This window comes from Penicillium coprophilum (genome assembly GCF_028826855.1).
Source record: "Penicillium coprophilum strain IBT 35676 chromosome Unknown utg000002l_segment0_segment0, whole genome shotgun sequence".
Classification (NCBI taxonomy): domain Eukaryota; kingdom Fungi; phylum Ascomycota; class Eurotiomycetes; order Eurotiales; family Aspergillaceae; genus Penicillium; species Penicillium coprophilum.
This window is the reverse complement of record NW_026622721.1, coordinates 556,616-572,030: the sequence shown is the minus strand read 5'-3', so window position 1 is coordinate 572,030 and position 15,415 is coordinate 556,616. Positions and strand designations below refer to the sequence as shown.

The window sequence follows — 15,415 nt, the reverse complement described above, 5'->3', positions numbered from 1 at the left end:
AGGATCAGATTCTCTACACCTCATATGCACTTCACCCCTGCATAAAACCACTTCCTTTAATTCGTTTGCTTTGTTTTTCCAATCACTCTTCATTTGCAGTTTGATTGAAATGCGGAGAAATGCCACACAAAACACAAACGATTCTCCCAACGCCATGCATGTCATTGCAGCTGACACACAAATCACCATGACATTTATAAGCCCATGTTCGTCTTGCTCATTGCATCCAGGAAATCTTCCACTGCCAATTCACCATGCTACTAGAAAGAGATATCGCTGGCCCACAGGCTCCTGTCCTCGACCAACCTACCACCAATATAGCCAAGACGACCGAGCATGATCTGCAGGCGATACAAGATGTGTATGATGCGGAACGCAAGAAACGCCTGCGTCCGGATGGACCGACCCAATATGTGGGCGTGACCGGTGAATCCCCTAAGAGTTTTTATGCAAATGAAGATATCGCGATCGACAACAATCTGCTCGAGCAGAAAAAGGTCCGAATGCTCATTGTCGGTGCTGGATTTGGAGGACTGCTCTTCGCAGTGCGACTGCTCCAGTCGGGATTTCTTTCTGCAAACGAGATCCTCTTCGTGGATATAGCAGGTGGCTTTGGAGGAACGTGGTGGTGGAACAAATATCCTGGTTTGGCCTGCGATGTCGAAAGTTACACTTACATGCCCTTGCTAGAGGAAACAAAGTATATGCCTACACAGAAGTATGTTTCCGGGCCGGAGTTGAGAGAACACGCGAACCGTATTGCCGGTCAATGGAATCTCAGTGAACGGGGGCTGTTCTACACCAAGGTCAATAATTTGGCTTGGAATGACCAGGATAGTCAATGGACAGTCCATATCACACCACATGGCATGTCACCCACTGCAATACAATCTGATTTTGTCATCCTGGCTACCGGGCTGCTGAATTCCCCAAAACTACCAAAATTGGATGGCCTGAAGACCTACAAGGGGAAGGTGTTCCACACTTCTCGCTGGGATTATGAGTACACTGGAGGAAGTCCCAGTAGCCCAGAAATGCATGGACTGCAAGACAAAACAGTTGGATTTGTTGGAACTGGTGCATCTGCTATCCAAGCAATCCCACACCTTGCTCAATGGGCAAAGAAAGTGGTTGTGTTCCAGCGCACACCGTCCTCTGTAGATTGGCGTCACAATCACTCCACCGATCGTACCTGGTGGACCAAAATGGTCGAAGAAGGAGGCTCTGGATGGCAACGAGAGCGCATGGAGAATTTCAACGCCTTTCCTTCGAACGAGAATCCCCTCCCAGATGTAGACCTTGTCGACGATGGTTGGACCAAGATGCAATCTTTCAGTGTATTGATTGGCAGTCCCTCTGGTCTTGAGCCAGATTATCTGACGTGGATGCACCAATTAGACTTACATCGCCAAGAGGCGATCCGCAATCGCGTGGAAACCACTGTCACCGATCAAGTGACTGCTCGGGCTTTAAAGCCGTGGTATCCCGGATGGTGCAAACGGCCGTGCTTCAGCGATAACTTTCTCACGACATTCAACCAGTCTAATGTGTCCCTGGTAGACACTAACGGGAAAGGGATCCACACTGTGACAAATCAAGGAATCTCGGCAAATGGCCAAGAGTATGATTTGGATGCCATAATTTTCGGGACCGGCTACAGTCTTGGAGGGAGTGCCGATATTGGGGATTTGACTGTGACCGGCCGTGACAACCGGGTCCTTCAAGAGAAACGGCAGAAGGGGCTGACTTCCCTTCACGGGATAATGACCAATGGTTTTCCTAATCTATTCTTTCCGGGTCCATATCAAACTGGAGCATCGGCAAACCAGGTCTATGTCCTTGATCAACTTGCTGTTCATGTTGCCCATATCATCTCCGAAGCCGGCAAGTTGACATCGGAGGAAAACCCGAATGTTACCATTCCCGGGTTTACTATTGAGCCTAGCTCTCTCGCCGAAGAAGAATGGACTACCAAGGTTTTGATGAGAGCGCAAGCACTGGGAGGTGTCCTAAATTGTACTCCGTCGTACTACAATCGGGAAGGACTCCAATTTAAGGACCATGAAGCCTTGCAAGCAGCACAGTTCAGCGTATGGGGAGAGGGAATCAAGAGTTATGTGAAAGAGATTGAGGGTTGGCGACAGACGGGCGGGTTGGCTGGACTTGACATCCAGCTCCGACATGAAGCGTAGTTTTCGGAATCATATTCTCACAGCTTTGCGTTGAATAGTTTGTTTATTTTTTATTTTATTTTTTTTTTTTTTCATTAATGGGAAATGAAATTTCTACGGGGTACTTCCTATTGTTCTACAAATTAGAGAGGCGGGTCTTTATGCGAATGCAACCGAACACTCAGGTTCCTGGACTCGAGACCCCTGCACAACGTACTCCGTCCAACGTGGGACAATCAAAATCCAATTCCCTATAGACTAGAAAAAAGTGCCAAAGTGACCGTGTCAGTTGAAGCGAAGAAAAAAAAAGAAAAAAACGGGCTGCCACGAATCATAGTCACGGCCATGTATTGAAGTCCAAATGGGGAAATTGATCATATGTAAATAAAAATATAAAAAGTCTGTACCGGTAACTAGCCGGTGACCACGATCAGTGTCTGGAAGAAGTCCCGGGGTAGTATTTTGCCCCAGAAAAGGCAGCCCAAACCCGTGAAATCCGGAGACTTCTCCATGTTCTAAAGGTCTAAGTAGTATGGAGTGCATAAGTACATCTGACTCGGACCCAACCGAGACCGCTCCCGTACACCAATGGAGATTTTCCCCTCAAAAGAGGAACGATACAGATGTTGATACTAACGGAAAGTGTTCACCGGCCTCGGAAATAAGTTCTTCGGCTTACGTTTTCCATATTTTTCGGTCGGGGGCCTCGCTCCCAAGCTCCTCGACTTCGGTCTCCGTCATGTACCCATGGCTATTGTGGGTCACTTGTGGCACCATTCTAGCCGAGAACATGGCAAGTTCTCTACCGGGTCCGTACTCCGTAAGCCGACCGCGGAAACACGGGGTAGCATTCGCTGTATTTGGGCGCTCTAGAGTTGGGTGACAGGGAGGATTCGGAAGTTTAGGCAAAAGTCACCCTTGCGAGGATCGAATAGCATGCCACGCTCAAGCGCGCCGTCGAGCCAGCGCAAAGCAGCCAAGACAAAGGCTCAGAATCCTGCCGACAATAGCCCGTCAATCATCTTGTGGCGATTCTTCGGCACGGGACAAACTGGAAAAACTCGACTTCACGTGATCGCCAAGATGAAATGCGGAGATGAAACGCTGAGACAGGTTTAGGTTGCTGGATGTAAGTGGTTGATTTCCCCGTGGGAGAAAGCCTCAACAAGCCCATCTCTGCCATCGGAAATCTTGTGTTCTGATAGACCCACCGAGTGGCTCGGCTATGCCCGAGCTGTGAGGGCCACTTCAACACTGTTGATCTTGTTTCGTGTTGGTCCTTGGTTTCAGTCTTGTCTATCATTCACTTTTTGGACTACACATGGTTAGAGGAATATGCACACTTTTGTATACTTCGTGGTGTCAATATAATACATGAAACAAATTTCCCGTGATTCTTCTTACCCTGTCCCTAATATGTAGTCAGCCTACCTTACGCCAAGACTCGTGCTTTCCCTTATTGTAAAGGGCAGAGTGTGATTTTGTGGCGCCCCTAAGGTCTGTGCTTTTGGACGGCTTGCCCTCAAGGTAACATCGATGTGAATATAGGTTTTAGTTCCAAAGTGTGTGAAAACTGTGAACTGCAGTCCCTTCCGATCAGCAGACTCCTAAGCCACTTTTTTTTTCTCCTTTCATTGCCGAATGAGCTAAAGGTTTAAAAAATACAACTAAGCTGGGGAAGAGTTTACGATGTAGTTACTATGTATAGCTCTAGAGGTAGTCACACGTAAATATAAAAAAAAAAAACAAGAACAAAAAAACAAAAAAGACATAGGGCACGTGGCGCACAGTCCCATGGAAATCAGCCAATTAATTTCGATTCCCCCACGGACCGTCTAGCCCAAAGTGGAACGTCTCCGGTTTTTCTCAACCCGAGGCTCTGTTTGGTTCTGGACATTTCAAGGTGCTGTTTTTATGGGGTTTTTTTCAATTTATCCCTTCTGTACTGGGTAAGATATGGATCGACGGATCAATTCTGGGGTTCTCAACCAATCAGATCCTTTACCCTTGGAGAGGCTTACCGGCTTGGGCCGTGCAGCACTTCCCCGGTTTACCTATACTTGCCGTTTCTACATCAAATTTTTTTTAGAGCCGACTTGGCTACACAAATTATTCCAGCCGACTTCTAGATTTCTTGTATTTGTCGCCGAACAGTAATCAAGCCAAATATGGTTTAGATTGGTTTTTGTTTTTTTTTGGTTTGTTTTTTCCCTGTAGTATTTGCTTTTTTCTTTCCATGGGGGAAGGTCTGGGGATAAAACTCAAAAGTGGCTGATTCCCCCAGAATATAAATCCTCTCCTACTCCCCCAGTACCTTCCTCTTCTCTTCCTTCATCCTCGTCTCTCATCTCACACTACCTTTGAGATATCTCCCTCCTCTTTCTGAATCTCTAAACAAAGTATCTATTGTCATTGACTCGCTACCATGCCTGGTGGAGCAGTCATCTCCGAGCCAGTCGACGACTCGCGCGTCGAGGCTCCGGTCACATTCAAGGCCTACTTGATGTGTGCCTTTGCCGCCTTTGGTGGTATCTTCTTTGGTTATGATTCCGGTTACATCAACGGTGTTCTCGGTATGGAGTACTTCATTCATGAATTCGAAGGTCTTGTGAGTGTCAACATCTTCCCATGCTTCCTAGAATCCCACTAACCGCACCTAGGATCGCGCTACTACCCCTGATGACCAGTTCGTCATCCCCTCTTCCCGGAAGTCCCTCATCGTTTCTATTCTCTCGGCTGGTACTTTCTTCGGTGCCATCATCGCCGGTGATCTGGCTGATTGGTTTGGTCGTCGGATTACTATCATCGCTGGTTGCGCCATTTTCATCGTCGGTGTCGTCTTGCAGACTGCCTCTACCAGCATTGGACTTCTCGCTGCCGGTCGTGTCATTTCTGGTTTCGGTATCGGTTTCGTCTCCGCTATCATCATTCTCTACATGTCCGAGATCGCACCCCGCAAGATCCGTGGTGCACTCGTCTCGAGTTACCAGTTCTGCGTCACCATTGGTTTGATGCTGGCGTCGTGCGTGAACTATGGCACTCAGAACCGTACCGACAGTGGGTCGTACCGCATTCCCATTGCCCTCCAGATGCTCTGGGCTCTCATTCTGGGCCTTGGACTGTGCCTGCTGCCCGAGTCCCCTCGATTCTACATCCGTAAGGGTCAAAAGGATAAGGCTCGCACTGTGTTGGCCCGTATTCGCGGCCAGCCCGAGAATTCCGACTTTGTTGAGAGCGAGCTGAATGAGATTGACGCCAACAACCAGTACGAACTGATGGCGATCCCTCAGGGTGGTTACTTCAGCACCTGGCTCAGCTGCTTTACTGGAAGCCTTTGGCACCCCAACAGCAACATTCGCCGTACTATCCTGGGTACCTCTCTGCAGATGATGCAACAGTATGTCTCACATCTCCTCCCCCTACTCTTGAATTGAAACTAATGAGCCATAGGTGGACTGGTGTTAACTTCATTTTCTACTTCGGAACCACTTTCTTCACACAGCTTGGCACAATTGATGATCCCTTCCTGATCAGCATGATCACCACCATCGTCAATGTCTTCTCCACCCCCATCTCCTTCTACACCATTGAGAAATTCGGACGTCGTCCTTTGCTTCTTTGGGGTGCCCTAGGTATGGTTATCTGCCAGTTCATTGTCGCCATCATTGGTGTCACCGATGGCCAAAACAGCAAGGCTGTCAGTGCAATGATCGCTTTCATTTGCATCTACATCTTCTTCTTCGCCAGCACCTGGGGCCCCGGCGCTTGGGTCGTCATCGGTGAAATCTACCCTCTGCCCATTCGGTCCCGCGGTGTTGCCCTCTCCACCGCTTCCAACTGGCTCTGGAACTGCATCATCGCAGTCATCACTCCTTACATGACGGATGCCGATAAGGGTAACCTTGGCGCCAAGGTGTTCTTCATCTGGGGCTCGCTGTGCTCCTGCGCCTTTGTCTACACCTACTTCCTCATTCCCGAGACCAAGGGTTTGACTCTGGAGCAGGTTGACAAGATGATGGAAGAGAGCACCCCTCGCACTTCCGCCAAGTGGAAGCCTTCCACCACCTTTGCTGCCGAGATTGGAATGGATGAGAAGGCTGCTCATTTGCCCAGTGTGACTCAGCAGGAGGTCTAATCTAATTGCCTAGCTCTGGCACGGTGGTTCGCTTATTCTCTGGCCCCTTGACGAAGTTCTGGTCCACTCTCAACGGGTCTATGTTCTAATTTTGCCTCTATCATGCGTTAACGGTTTCATGCGACATTGCCCCCGATATCCACGAATATGCATGTACCATAATCAACATAATTTATTGCTTTTGACTCTCTCTTCCTCTTAATTCTTGAAAAAGGCTCCATTTAACTGTGTAGATATCATATAAAGATCGAAAATACCCTGGAGGTATAACTGATGAAACGTTCTCTCTCGCATAAGGCCGAACCCCACATTCACCATATTAACACGGACATTTGTCAATTTCTCAGACATTAAAAGATCTTCTCACAGCAAGCAATTGCCAAGCACTTCCTATGGTTATGTCAGCGCCTTGGCAAACCTTGGAAATCAGAGGTCCAAGCAGCTTTTGGGAGGGCTCAAGGATATATTGGACGGGAAATGCATCCTTGACAAAATGAAGCCATTCACATGTTTGAATGGCATGGATCAGAATATTCGGCTTACCGATGATATTCTCGGAGTGCAACAGATTCATTGTTGATTGTTGACATAAATACGCAGCCAGAGCTCTCGGGGCTCCATTCTCCGCTGACTGTTGTCAGGGGACGGGACCGCCAAGACCCGAATACGTATACCACCACGCACGTTGGGAAGACTCCCCCAGGCATCCCGTCTGGCCGTTACATCGCAGTTTCAATCGACTGAGCTTTGAAGGAAATTGATTGGCGGGGGATTACAGGGAGTCTATTTTGTCACCTGGCACTGAACTTATTCGTCATGAGTCGGGGATTGCATGCGCTACCCTGCCACGGCCTTGCGCGGTCCCCGTCGGAGATGACTGCTCGCTTGTTATCTATGATTATGTCTCTGTGTGCAGTGCATGTATTGCTTTCATATCTACAGATCCTGGGTGGATCAGGTATGGATTGGAGTAATTGAGCCTCGTCATCTTGGTCGATCACTCGGTCCAGTTCCACCCAGAGGAAGATTTGTTCTATGAATATCATACTTTAACTTCGTCCTTAAGTCCCCGCATGGAAGATTGCGAAAGCGCCAATGGCTCGTCTGTCCTTGGCAGGACACTAGTGTCGGAATGATCGACAGTGGTTTCATCAGAGTTGGTTAGAGTTGCTGCTGAACCAAACCTCTGCATCTTGCACAATCTACCGGTGTCCTATCAGATGCAGGCAATTGCAGCACTTTGCCCTAGAATCTCGTGGTTTCATTGATGGATGCTTGAAGCTCCGCTGCGGGGGCCTGCAGCTACCAGGATGTCTTTCTGGCTGAGAAATATTCCGCGTTTCATTTGTCAATGCAACGCCATATTCCTCGTCAGCTTCATGGCAATGCCTTTAATCTCAAGCGAGACTATTCTGCATCGAGTCATGCTCCGCCTCGGGTCTTATTTGGACAGACAACAGGAAGGTATAAAACACCCCCAGAAACCCAGCTGTGATATTCCCAACTTCCTCATTCACATTCAGTCAGCTCTAACAACCTTACTTTGAACTCTTTTCCCTCCGTCATTCAAAAGCCCGTTGTTTGGTTGATATTTCGACGATGGTTCATCTTGCATCTGTCGTTGCCATCGGCCTGAGTGCTCTGACTGGCATTGCGTCCGCTCACCCAGGGCACGATGTCAGAGCCGAAGCTGCCGAGCGAGCTGCAATCTTGCAAAGCGCCCCTGTTCACTCGCGCAGTCTTGCGCAGTGTGCCTCTCGTCTTCAGCGTCGAGGCCATCAAAGCCGAAACGTTGCTCGTCGCCATACTGCTGTGAAGAACATTCGTCGCCACCTTGGGATTCAGCGTAGTATGTTTTGAAGCCAAGTCCAATTGATATAACATTCTAACAAGCTGTTAGCCGACCACTATCTTAAAGCACGTAGCGCTGATAATGGCCTGGATATTTCGCATCACTCCAACCTCACAGGAGTGGATTATTCCACCGACCCCGAGGTGCTGTTTGGCACTGATGCAACCTGCATTCTCGGACCTGAGGTTACTCAGGGACCTTACTGTCAGCTTCCAAGGCCTTGTTTCATGATTTGGATTACTGATGCAGCTTAGATGTCACGGGTGAACTGGTTCGTAAGAACATCGCCGAGTCCCAGGGTGGTGTTCCTCTCTACATGGACATCCAGCTGATCAACACCAACACCTGCGAACCTATTCCGGAGATCTACACGGACATCTGGCACTGCAACTCGACTGTAAGTTAACTCTCCACTCACTGCATCACAATACGGACCCTTTCACTCACATCGATCATTATAGGGTGTCTATTCCGGAGTCGTCGCGAATGGAAACGGCAACTCGGGTGATGAAACCAACCTTGACTCAACATTCAACCGAGGTGTTCAGAAGAGTACCGAGGATGGTGTCGTCCAGTTTCAAACAACCTTCCCAGGCCATTACACTGGCCGTGCGACTCACATCCATGGTATGATATCCAGCTACGAGAATCTCCCTTCATGGCTATGTCTTTTCTCTACGCTTTCCCACATGTTCCTAGTTAAGATACATTGCAATATTCACTAACTGTATCAATAGTTCTCACCCACCCGGCCAATGAGACCAAGCTCCTCGCAAACGGAACAATCTCCGGTCTGTATACCACGCACTCGTCGCACGTTGGACAAATCTTCTTCGACCAGGACCTCATTTCTGCCGTTGAGGAGGTCACTCCGTACTCGACCAACACTCAGACCCTGACAACCAATGCTGAAGACGGTATTCTCGGCGAAGAGCTCGATACTATTGACCCATTCATGGAATATGTCTACCTGGGCGATGATGTTTCCGATGGAATCTTCGCTTGGATCTCGCTTGGTCTTGACCCTACTCAGGACACGACTGTTACCCCTGCGGCCTACTATACTGAGAATGGTGGTGTTGAGAATGAGAATGCTGGTGGTGGTGGTGGTGGTTCCGGTGGCCCCGGTGGTCCTCCAAGCGGTTTCCCGACTGCCTCAGCCACTCGGTCTGTCTAAATGAGACGGTGTGGGCTTGTCTGTCAATTACAGTAAATGGGTAGGTCCTGTGAAGATTCAATTGCTTGTCCTCTATTAGCTGTTTTGTCTTCGATGTTGCAATGGTTCAAAGTGTTTTCGGTGGCCTTTGCCTCTTCCCACCAAGCTTGCAGTTACAATTTCATGGACTTTATTGGAAAGAAGCTACTCATATTTTAAGTCCTAACGGCCATAAATTATTTTCGAGATGAGCTCACTCTTCGCAGTAAGCTTGTTCTTTGTTTGTTTAAAATGGTTGGTGTCTGTGTGCCATTGCATAAGAGACCATTTCTGGTTGAAGACCGGACTTACCTAGTACATAGTATTTCAACACCATGTCCATCGGAGCTTTTGCAAGCTATTTGCACGATAGATTCGAATTAAGATGGCTTGCAAGAATAGGAAATGAGGGCTAACACCCAATTCTACCCCAAGAGTATATATGGTTAACAAATTTACAAGCGTTGTGTGTAGATAGTCATCGTGATCGACGACGAAGTTTTTCCAAATGTGCTTTCTATCCGATATTAATTTGCTAACAATTTTACAAAGAGACAAGAGATCGCTTCCCAATGTGCACAGCGTGGTGATATCTTTGATCCGTAATACTACATAGTGAAATGCATGTACACAGCCCTCTTCCAGCAGTCATATAGATGATACATAAACTCCTTCCATCAACGACCTCGCGTTCGTCGTGTCGGACGGGGTGCATATTCAGGTTCTGAGTCTTCGTCTTTACCATCATCCTCTTCATCTGAGCCCGAGGGGATAGACAACGGCGGAGAGTCTACAGAAGGACCTCCAGATTCGAATGACTTGCTGTCATCCGCGTCATCGACATCAGCCTGAGACGGACCTTTCCGACTCCGCTGCTGATCATGATTCTCAACCACCAACCCATCGTCCGCATCGTCATCTTGACCAGGAAGAAGAAAGCCACCGCCGTGATCAAACGCGTTATATGACGACTCTTGGTCAAGCATTTCTTCATCAGCACCATCATCACCTGGTTCCTCCTCCCGCTTCTTCTTCTTCTGTACAGCGAAAGGATTATGCGAATCGCGCTCTCGATCAGCATCCGGATCCCCACCCCCATACTCATCCCTTACTCGCTCCATGATCCGTAACCCAAATAAGAACTTCCTCCACGTCTGCAGAATCTTTTTCTCGGCCTTAAGCTCTTCTCTCTTCCTCTTCTCTTCAGCATCAACCTTCCAAGCATCCCTAAGCAAACCCTCATTCTCGGCTGCAACAACAACGCCTTGAATAACCGGCACTGCCATCTTCGACCCAAACTCGAATCCCGTCACTGCCTCCGCATAGTCGATGCCAAGTTTCTTGCACACCCGCACGGTACCAGGTAAAGGGACATGTGTCGCTCCCGCAGGGACCATACTCGGCACGAAACAGTCGATATTGCCATATTCATTCTTGGGGATACGACCGTCCTGAATAGGCGGCGGGATAATATATTCTGTCTGGTCTCGCGAGTACAAACCCTGTAGTGGTTTCTCGCCGGTCTGGCGCTGCATTTCATCGACTTCGCGTTTGCGTATGAGGGTCACGGCGCGGATAGGCACGCGCTTAAGGGCTACGGCGCCCGGTTTTGTCTGGCGGCCCTCTTTATGCCAGCTTTCGGCGGAGAGACATTTTAGCACGTCTGCTCGTCGGAAGACGGGTTCTTCTTTGGCCCGGGCGCCTTTTCCAGCGATGAAAGTTCGTACAGGTTCAGCGCCGGGTCGGAGAGCTTCTTCGCGGCGGAGGAAGCGCTCTAGAACGAACTCGGTGGATGTTCGGAGGCTTTGAAGGGTGTCGGCGGTTTGGGTAGTTTTCTTCTTTTCGGGTTGGTTGGGTTGTAGATCTCGTGATTCTTCGAGTTTGTCGACTGCTGTTTTGCTCTTGCGGGCTCGCTGGTACCCGCGCATTACCATTCCGAACCAGTCGAAGGCTATGTAATTCCCGCGTGGACCTACGGGGACTTTTTCTAAGGGCATCCGGAAGCCTTTCGTTTTGCCGGGCCAGGTTCGCCGTCGAAGATATCTTGTCGTGACCTCTTTGGCCGTACCATCCGATGAGTGGGCAACGACGTAGCATATGACTTGTTTTGCGCGGTCTGCCTTTGCACCACGCGGCTCGAAATTTGCTTGTAGATCAGTATCTGTAAATGGCGCCACGGGGTTGGAAAGTACAAGGGGGTCGACAGATATGATCTCGTTCGTAACGGGTGAGGCGACTTCGGTCCAGTAGATAGGGAATGGCAGATCACTGTCGAACGGTTTGCGCTTATTCTTCGCTGGCGCTTTATTCTCAGCTCCGTCAGTCTCGGGCTCGGTCGTTTCCGGTTCCTCTTCTTTTTCGGGGTCTTCAGAAGGTGTGACGGGTGTATAGGTCTCTCCCTTAGTCCAACCAAAGCCCAGCGGCTGTAGACTACCCACAAGTCTGGCCTCGATACCTAAAGCGCGGACGAGAGCTGTGAAGAGCTGTGCTCCAACGTCTCGTGAGCCCTGCATACGCTCAGCGATAGCGCGGAACTCGTCGAGGTTGGCGATGCGCTCACCGTGGCGCTCCGGATCATGTTCTTCCTCGCGAAAGTCGGTGATTGCAGTTTCAAGAGCCGCAACTGGCCGGTATCCATACTTTCGTAGTCCTGGCGCCGTGATACGAAACTGCTTCCTCCAGTATGCAACCAGCACCTTTATCAAGGTAATTATTGGATCGCCTCGGCTCATATCCGGCTGACCTGGTTCCAGCCGCTCTGACTCATCACTCCAGTCTTTATTCTTCTTGGCCTTTTTGCCCTTCTTCTTGCTCTTAGGCGGTTCGGGTTTTGGTTCTGGGAGTTCTAACCCTGATGCTATGCGCCATTTTTTGACCTCCTTGTGGATCCCTTCCGGTAGCTTTTTGCGTAAGATCTCATGGACCTTGGAATCGTTGCTCCAGGCATTGCGAATGGCGTTGTGGAAAAGCAAGCATTGGACATGCATACAGTGTGTCTGAATCCTGATTTGGCGCTCGATTTTACTAGGCCCTTTCTTGCCATCCAGGAGATCGGACACGTGTGTCTCGTTTTGATCTAGGGTCAATTCTAGGTCCTGTAGCTCCGGAGCTGCGACGGTAGGTGTAGTGGCGCTAGTCTTTGTGTCTATCGCGTCCTCCCAATCAATATCCTCTTCTTCATCTTCAGATTCCTCAGGTGCATTGTCCTTGAGATCTTCGGGTGCATCACTCAAAGATGAGTTGGAATCGGAGTCGGAGTCGGAGAGGTGGAACGGAGCACGGGGAGCTGGAGCTTGGGGAGCTTGAGAATTATCGGGCCGGGCCTGGCGCTTGGCCGGGGGCGGGTCCTCGGAGGAAACGCGCTTGCGGGGGACGAAGGGTGGCATGCGAAATGATGTGACGTGAAGTAATGAAGTTGGATCGCCGAATGTCGGGAGGAAGAAGGGAGAGGCATCGGCCGAGGTTGCGTCTCAATTGATTTTCTTTGCGACTTGCAACTTTGTAACTTGACAACTTATCCAATTTTACAACCTTGTAACTTACAACTCTGTTCTATCATTTATACTCATCTTTACTCTATTGCGAACATAATCCAATTTATCATGGCAGCAGTCAAGCGATTCTTCTCTTCTCCCCGCTTTGCGGTGGCGGGGGCCAGCAATGACACTCACAAGTTCGGATACAAGAGTAAGGAAATCCTCACTCTGTTCGAAATTGTATAGACTAAATCATTGCAGTCCTCGCCTGGTATCATCAACACTCCCTCCCCGTGACACCGCTCAACCCCCGAGCAGCGCAGATCACCTTCCCCTCGCGTGCTTACGATACTGTCCCCTCGCCGGCCAGTTTGCCATCGCCGACGCAGACTTCCCTGTCAGTGGTGACTCCTCCGGCTGTGACCCTCAAGATCCTGGAGGAAGCACACTCGGTAGGGATCCCTGCAGTCTGGTTACAGCCTGGGACCTTTGACAATCAAGTACTGGAATACGCTCATGGTCACTTTGAGGCGGTGATCGCGGGAGATGGCGGACAAGGCAGCGAAGGATGGTGTGTGTTAGTGGATGGTGATGAAGGATTAGAGGCAGCTGGAGTCCAGTGGACCAGCCAAAGATTGTAATTCAATCGGGATATGTCTATGAAAATGCCCTGAAATGTCCTGAAATGTCATGTAGGGGGGATTTAAATAGTGTGAGACAAAGAAGAGGAACACTAATCCCGACACGGTCAATATCCAACCTCTCTCTTTTTTTCTTCTTTTTTTCTTCAGTTCTCTTTTCTTCTCCGATTCTGATCTTTTGATCTTTGATCGTCTTTGTCTTTCTTTTCTTTTAAAAATGCCCGACATGCACGCCATCTTCAACTCAGCGTCACCACCTAAACTTGACCTCTCAAATGCGCCTTCTCAGTTATTCCAAGTACCAGCCTCCACGGCGTCCACATCGCTCTATTCTCTTTCAGTTAGTCGCAAGCGACCACGTCGTAACACAGAGAAACTTTCGTCGCATTTTGACTCTTTCACTGGCTCATCGATGATCCACTCCAACTACCGCTCAGTAAGCGTAAGCGGAGGCAACGATTTCCACGCTTCTGCCGAGCTAGATTACCGTCCGAACCGATACCGCGAATCCTTCCTCCCACCCTGCTTCGATTCCGGTGACGAGTCAACAAACCTAGCGAACTACAACGGCAGTCGCAAGCGCAGCCGCCGCGACTCTTGCATCATATCCGCAAGCCCTGATGGCTCCAAGACAAATACCACAACCACCACAGGCTGGGGCCAGACTGTGATCAAAGCCGTTAGCAAAGTCCTCGATTTATGCTGGGCTGGCGCCTTCCGAGGGTTCTACGCAGGAGGAGGACAGGGCTATGACATATCCGGGCCAGCAACAACCCTCGAATCCAGCTGGCAGCCCTCAACCAGCCCGTCCACCGAGAAAGACATGTACAGCCCGAGCACGTATTGCTCAACGCCCGTACCTGGCCAATATCCAGACGAGGAGGTCGACCGAAGCTGGGTCGTGGTACCCGAGAGCTTGGATTCATTCGTGGGCGGCAGTGAGCTTTCTAGCCCGTCACTCCGCGCACGACGCACTTTCCAGGCATCAAGTCCTCGCCGCAAATCCGCTGTGATGCCCCGGCTTGCTAAACGAGTCGCTTATTCTTCCACCGGACCCCACTCGCCTACTAAGGGGCAGGCGGGCCTTCCATCCCCTCGATTGAGAGATACCCCTGCGTCTGCTGATATCCAGCGACAGGCTGCTAAAATGCGCCGAAAGGAACGAGAAGAAGATGCCAGTATCCAGCGATTGAATAAGCAGCTGCAAGCGATGATCCGGGAAGGTAAGGAGGCGTTGGGGACGACGGTGGTAGTGGACGATGTGGACATGTATGATTCCGATTAGGCTGGTCTTTGCCTTTCGGAGCATCTTCCGTCTCAAGTGGTATGACTGTATTTGTTTTCATCGCGTGTAACGACCTGATACCCCCACGGCCGCTCTTTAACTGGGTGGTCCGGACCGGAAACCCCGGTTTTGATTTGATAACGATTTACGATTTTTATGCTTCGGTTCTTTGCGTGCGCTCCTTCCAGCTTCTTCTGTCTGTCTCATTACATAGCAGGGTTTTCCTGCGGGTTTTTGTGTCCAATCTTCAAAATTGCCTGTGATTTATGCACTGAAGCATCGGTTTATCATTAAATCAAGGAAAGCATTTGACATTCTTTGGAAGAAAAAGTCACAACTCAACAGCTTGAAAATATAGCTGATTCCGCCCCAATCCTGGTCGGCTAGTCTAACTTGAAAAATCTCATCACTGTATGCTCGACTGATAGAAATAGCTTAAACATAACGCAATTCTGCCATGTATAGCTTACCCATGAGCAGCCCTAGAACCCTTCTCGGCAGCAAGGCCAGGGCCAGATTGAGGATCACCATCAGACGCAGGTTCTGGAGGACCCGCAGCGGAGCTATCACACTTGAGGGGTTGGCTTCAGGTTTAGGCGCACTAGATTCATACCTGTAGTCAGCAGCACTTCATGATTACCTAGGTAGGTAGAGGACATG

General features: G+C 49.6%; 8 protein-coding genes across 8 annotated transcripts; 6 read left to right on the top strand and 2 right to left on the bottom strand.

Moving 5' to 3' along the window:
* Positions 1 to 254: 254 nt before the first annotated feature.
* N7500_001615 (flavin-containing monooxygenase) lies at positions 255 to 2,192 on the top strand (the record flags this gene model as incomplete). The annotated part of the gene is made up of 1 exon (XM_056672761.1): positions 255 to 2,192. The coding sequence occupies one exon, from the start codon at positions 255 to 257 to the stop codon at positions 2,190 to 2,192; it is 1,938 nt and encodes a 645-aa protein (XP_056536280.1).
* A 915-nt stretch (positions 2,193 to 3,107) lies between these two features.
* On the top strand, positions 3,108 to 3,290 carry N7500_001614 (uncharacterized protein; the record flags this gene model as incomplete). Its single annotated transcript, XM_056672760.1, has 1 exon — positions 3,108 to 3,290. One exon carries the CDS (start codon positions 3,108 to 3,110, stop codon positions 3,288 to 3,290), a length of 183 nt encoding a protein of 60 aa, XP_056536279.1.
* Positions 3,291 to 4,596: 1,306 nt separating this feature from the next.
* On the top strand, positions 4,597 to 6,306 carry N7500_001613 (sugar porter family MFS transporter; the record flags this gene model as incomplete). The annotated part of the gene is made up of 3 exons (XM_056672759.1): positions 4,597 to 4,779; positions 4,832 to 5,568; positions 5,622 to 6,306. The coding sequence occupies 3 exons, from the start codon at positions 4,597 to 4,599 to the stop codon at positions 6,304 to 6,306; spliced, it is 1,605 nt and encodes a 534-aa protein (XP_056536278.1).
* Positions 6,307 to 7,303: 997 nt separating this feature from the next.
* Positions 7,304 to 7,498, bottom strand: N7500_001612 (uncharacterized protein; the record flags this gene model as incomplete). Its single annotated transcript, XM_056672758.1, is given in 2 exon segments — positions 7,304 to 7,339; positions 7,355 to 7,498. 2 exon segments carry the CDS (start codon positions 7,496 to 7,498, stop codon positions 7,304 to 7,306), a joined length of 180 nt encoding a protein of 59 aa, XP_056536277.1.
* Positions 7,499 to 7,905: 407 nt separating this feature from the next.
* Positions 7,906 to 9,323, top strand: N7500_001611 (intradiol ring-cleavage dioxygenase; the record flags this gene model as incomplete). The annotated part of the gene is made up of 5 exons (XM_056672757.1): positions 7,906 to 8,155; positions 8,207 to 8,362; positions 8,413 to 8,555; positions 8,620 to 8,785; positions 8,896 to 9,323. Coding segments are annotated over 5 exons (1,143 nt in total), but the record flags the coding sequence as incomplete, so codon positions are not given.
* Positions 9,324 to 10,030: 707 nt separating this feature from the next.
* Positions 10,031 to 12,739, bottom strand: N7500_001610 (Rad4 family protein; the record flags this gene model as incomplete). Its single annotated transcript, XM_056672756.1, has 1 exon — positions 10,031 to 12,739. One exon carries the CDS (start codon positions 12,737 to 12,739, stop codon positions 10,031 to 10,033), a length of 2,709 nt encoding a protein of 902 aa, XP_056536275.1.
* Positions 12,740 to 12,955: 216 nt separating this feature from the next.
* N7500_001609 (CoA-binding protein) lies at positions 12,956 to 13,470 on the top strand (the record flags this gene model as incomplete). The annotated part of the gene is made up of 2 exons (XM_056672755.1): positions 12,956 to 13,040; positions 13,091 to 13,470. 2 exons carry the CDS (start codon positions 12,956 to 12,958, stop codon positions 13,468 to 13,470), a joined length of 465 nt encoding a protein of 154 aa, XP_056536274.1.
* Positions 13,471 to 13,687: 217 nt separating this feature from the next.
* N7500_001608 (uncharacterized protein) lies at positions 13,688 to 14,755 on the top strand (the record flags this gene model as incomplete). Its single annotated transcript, XM_056672754.1, has 1 exon — positions 13,688 to 14,755. One exon carries the CDS (start codon positions 13,688 to 13,690, stop codon positions 14,753 to 14,755), a length of 1,068 nt encoding a protein of 355 aa, XP_056536273.1.
* Positions 14,756 to 15,415: the final 660 nt, after the last annotated feature.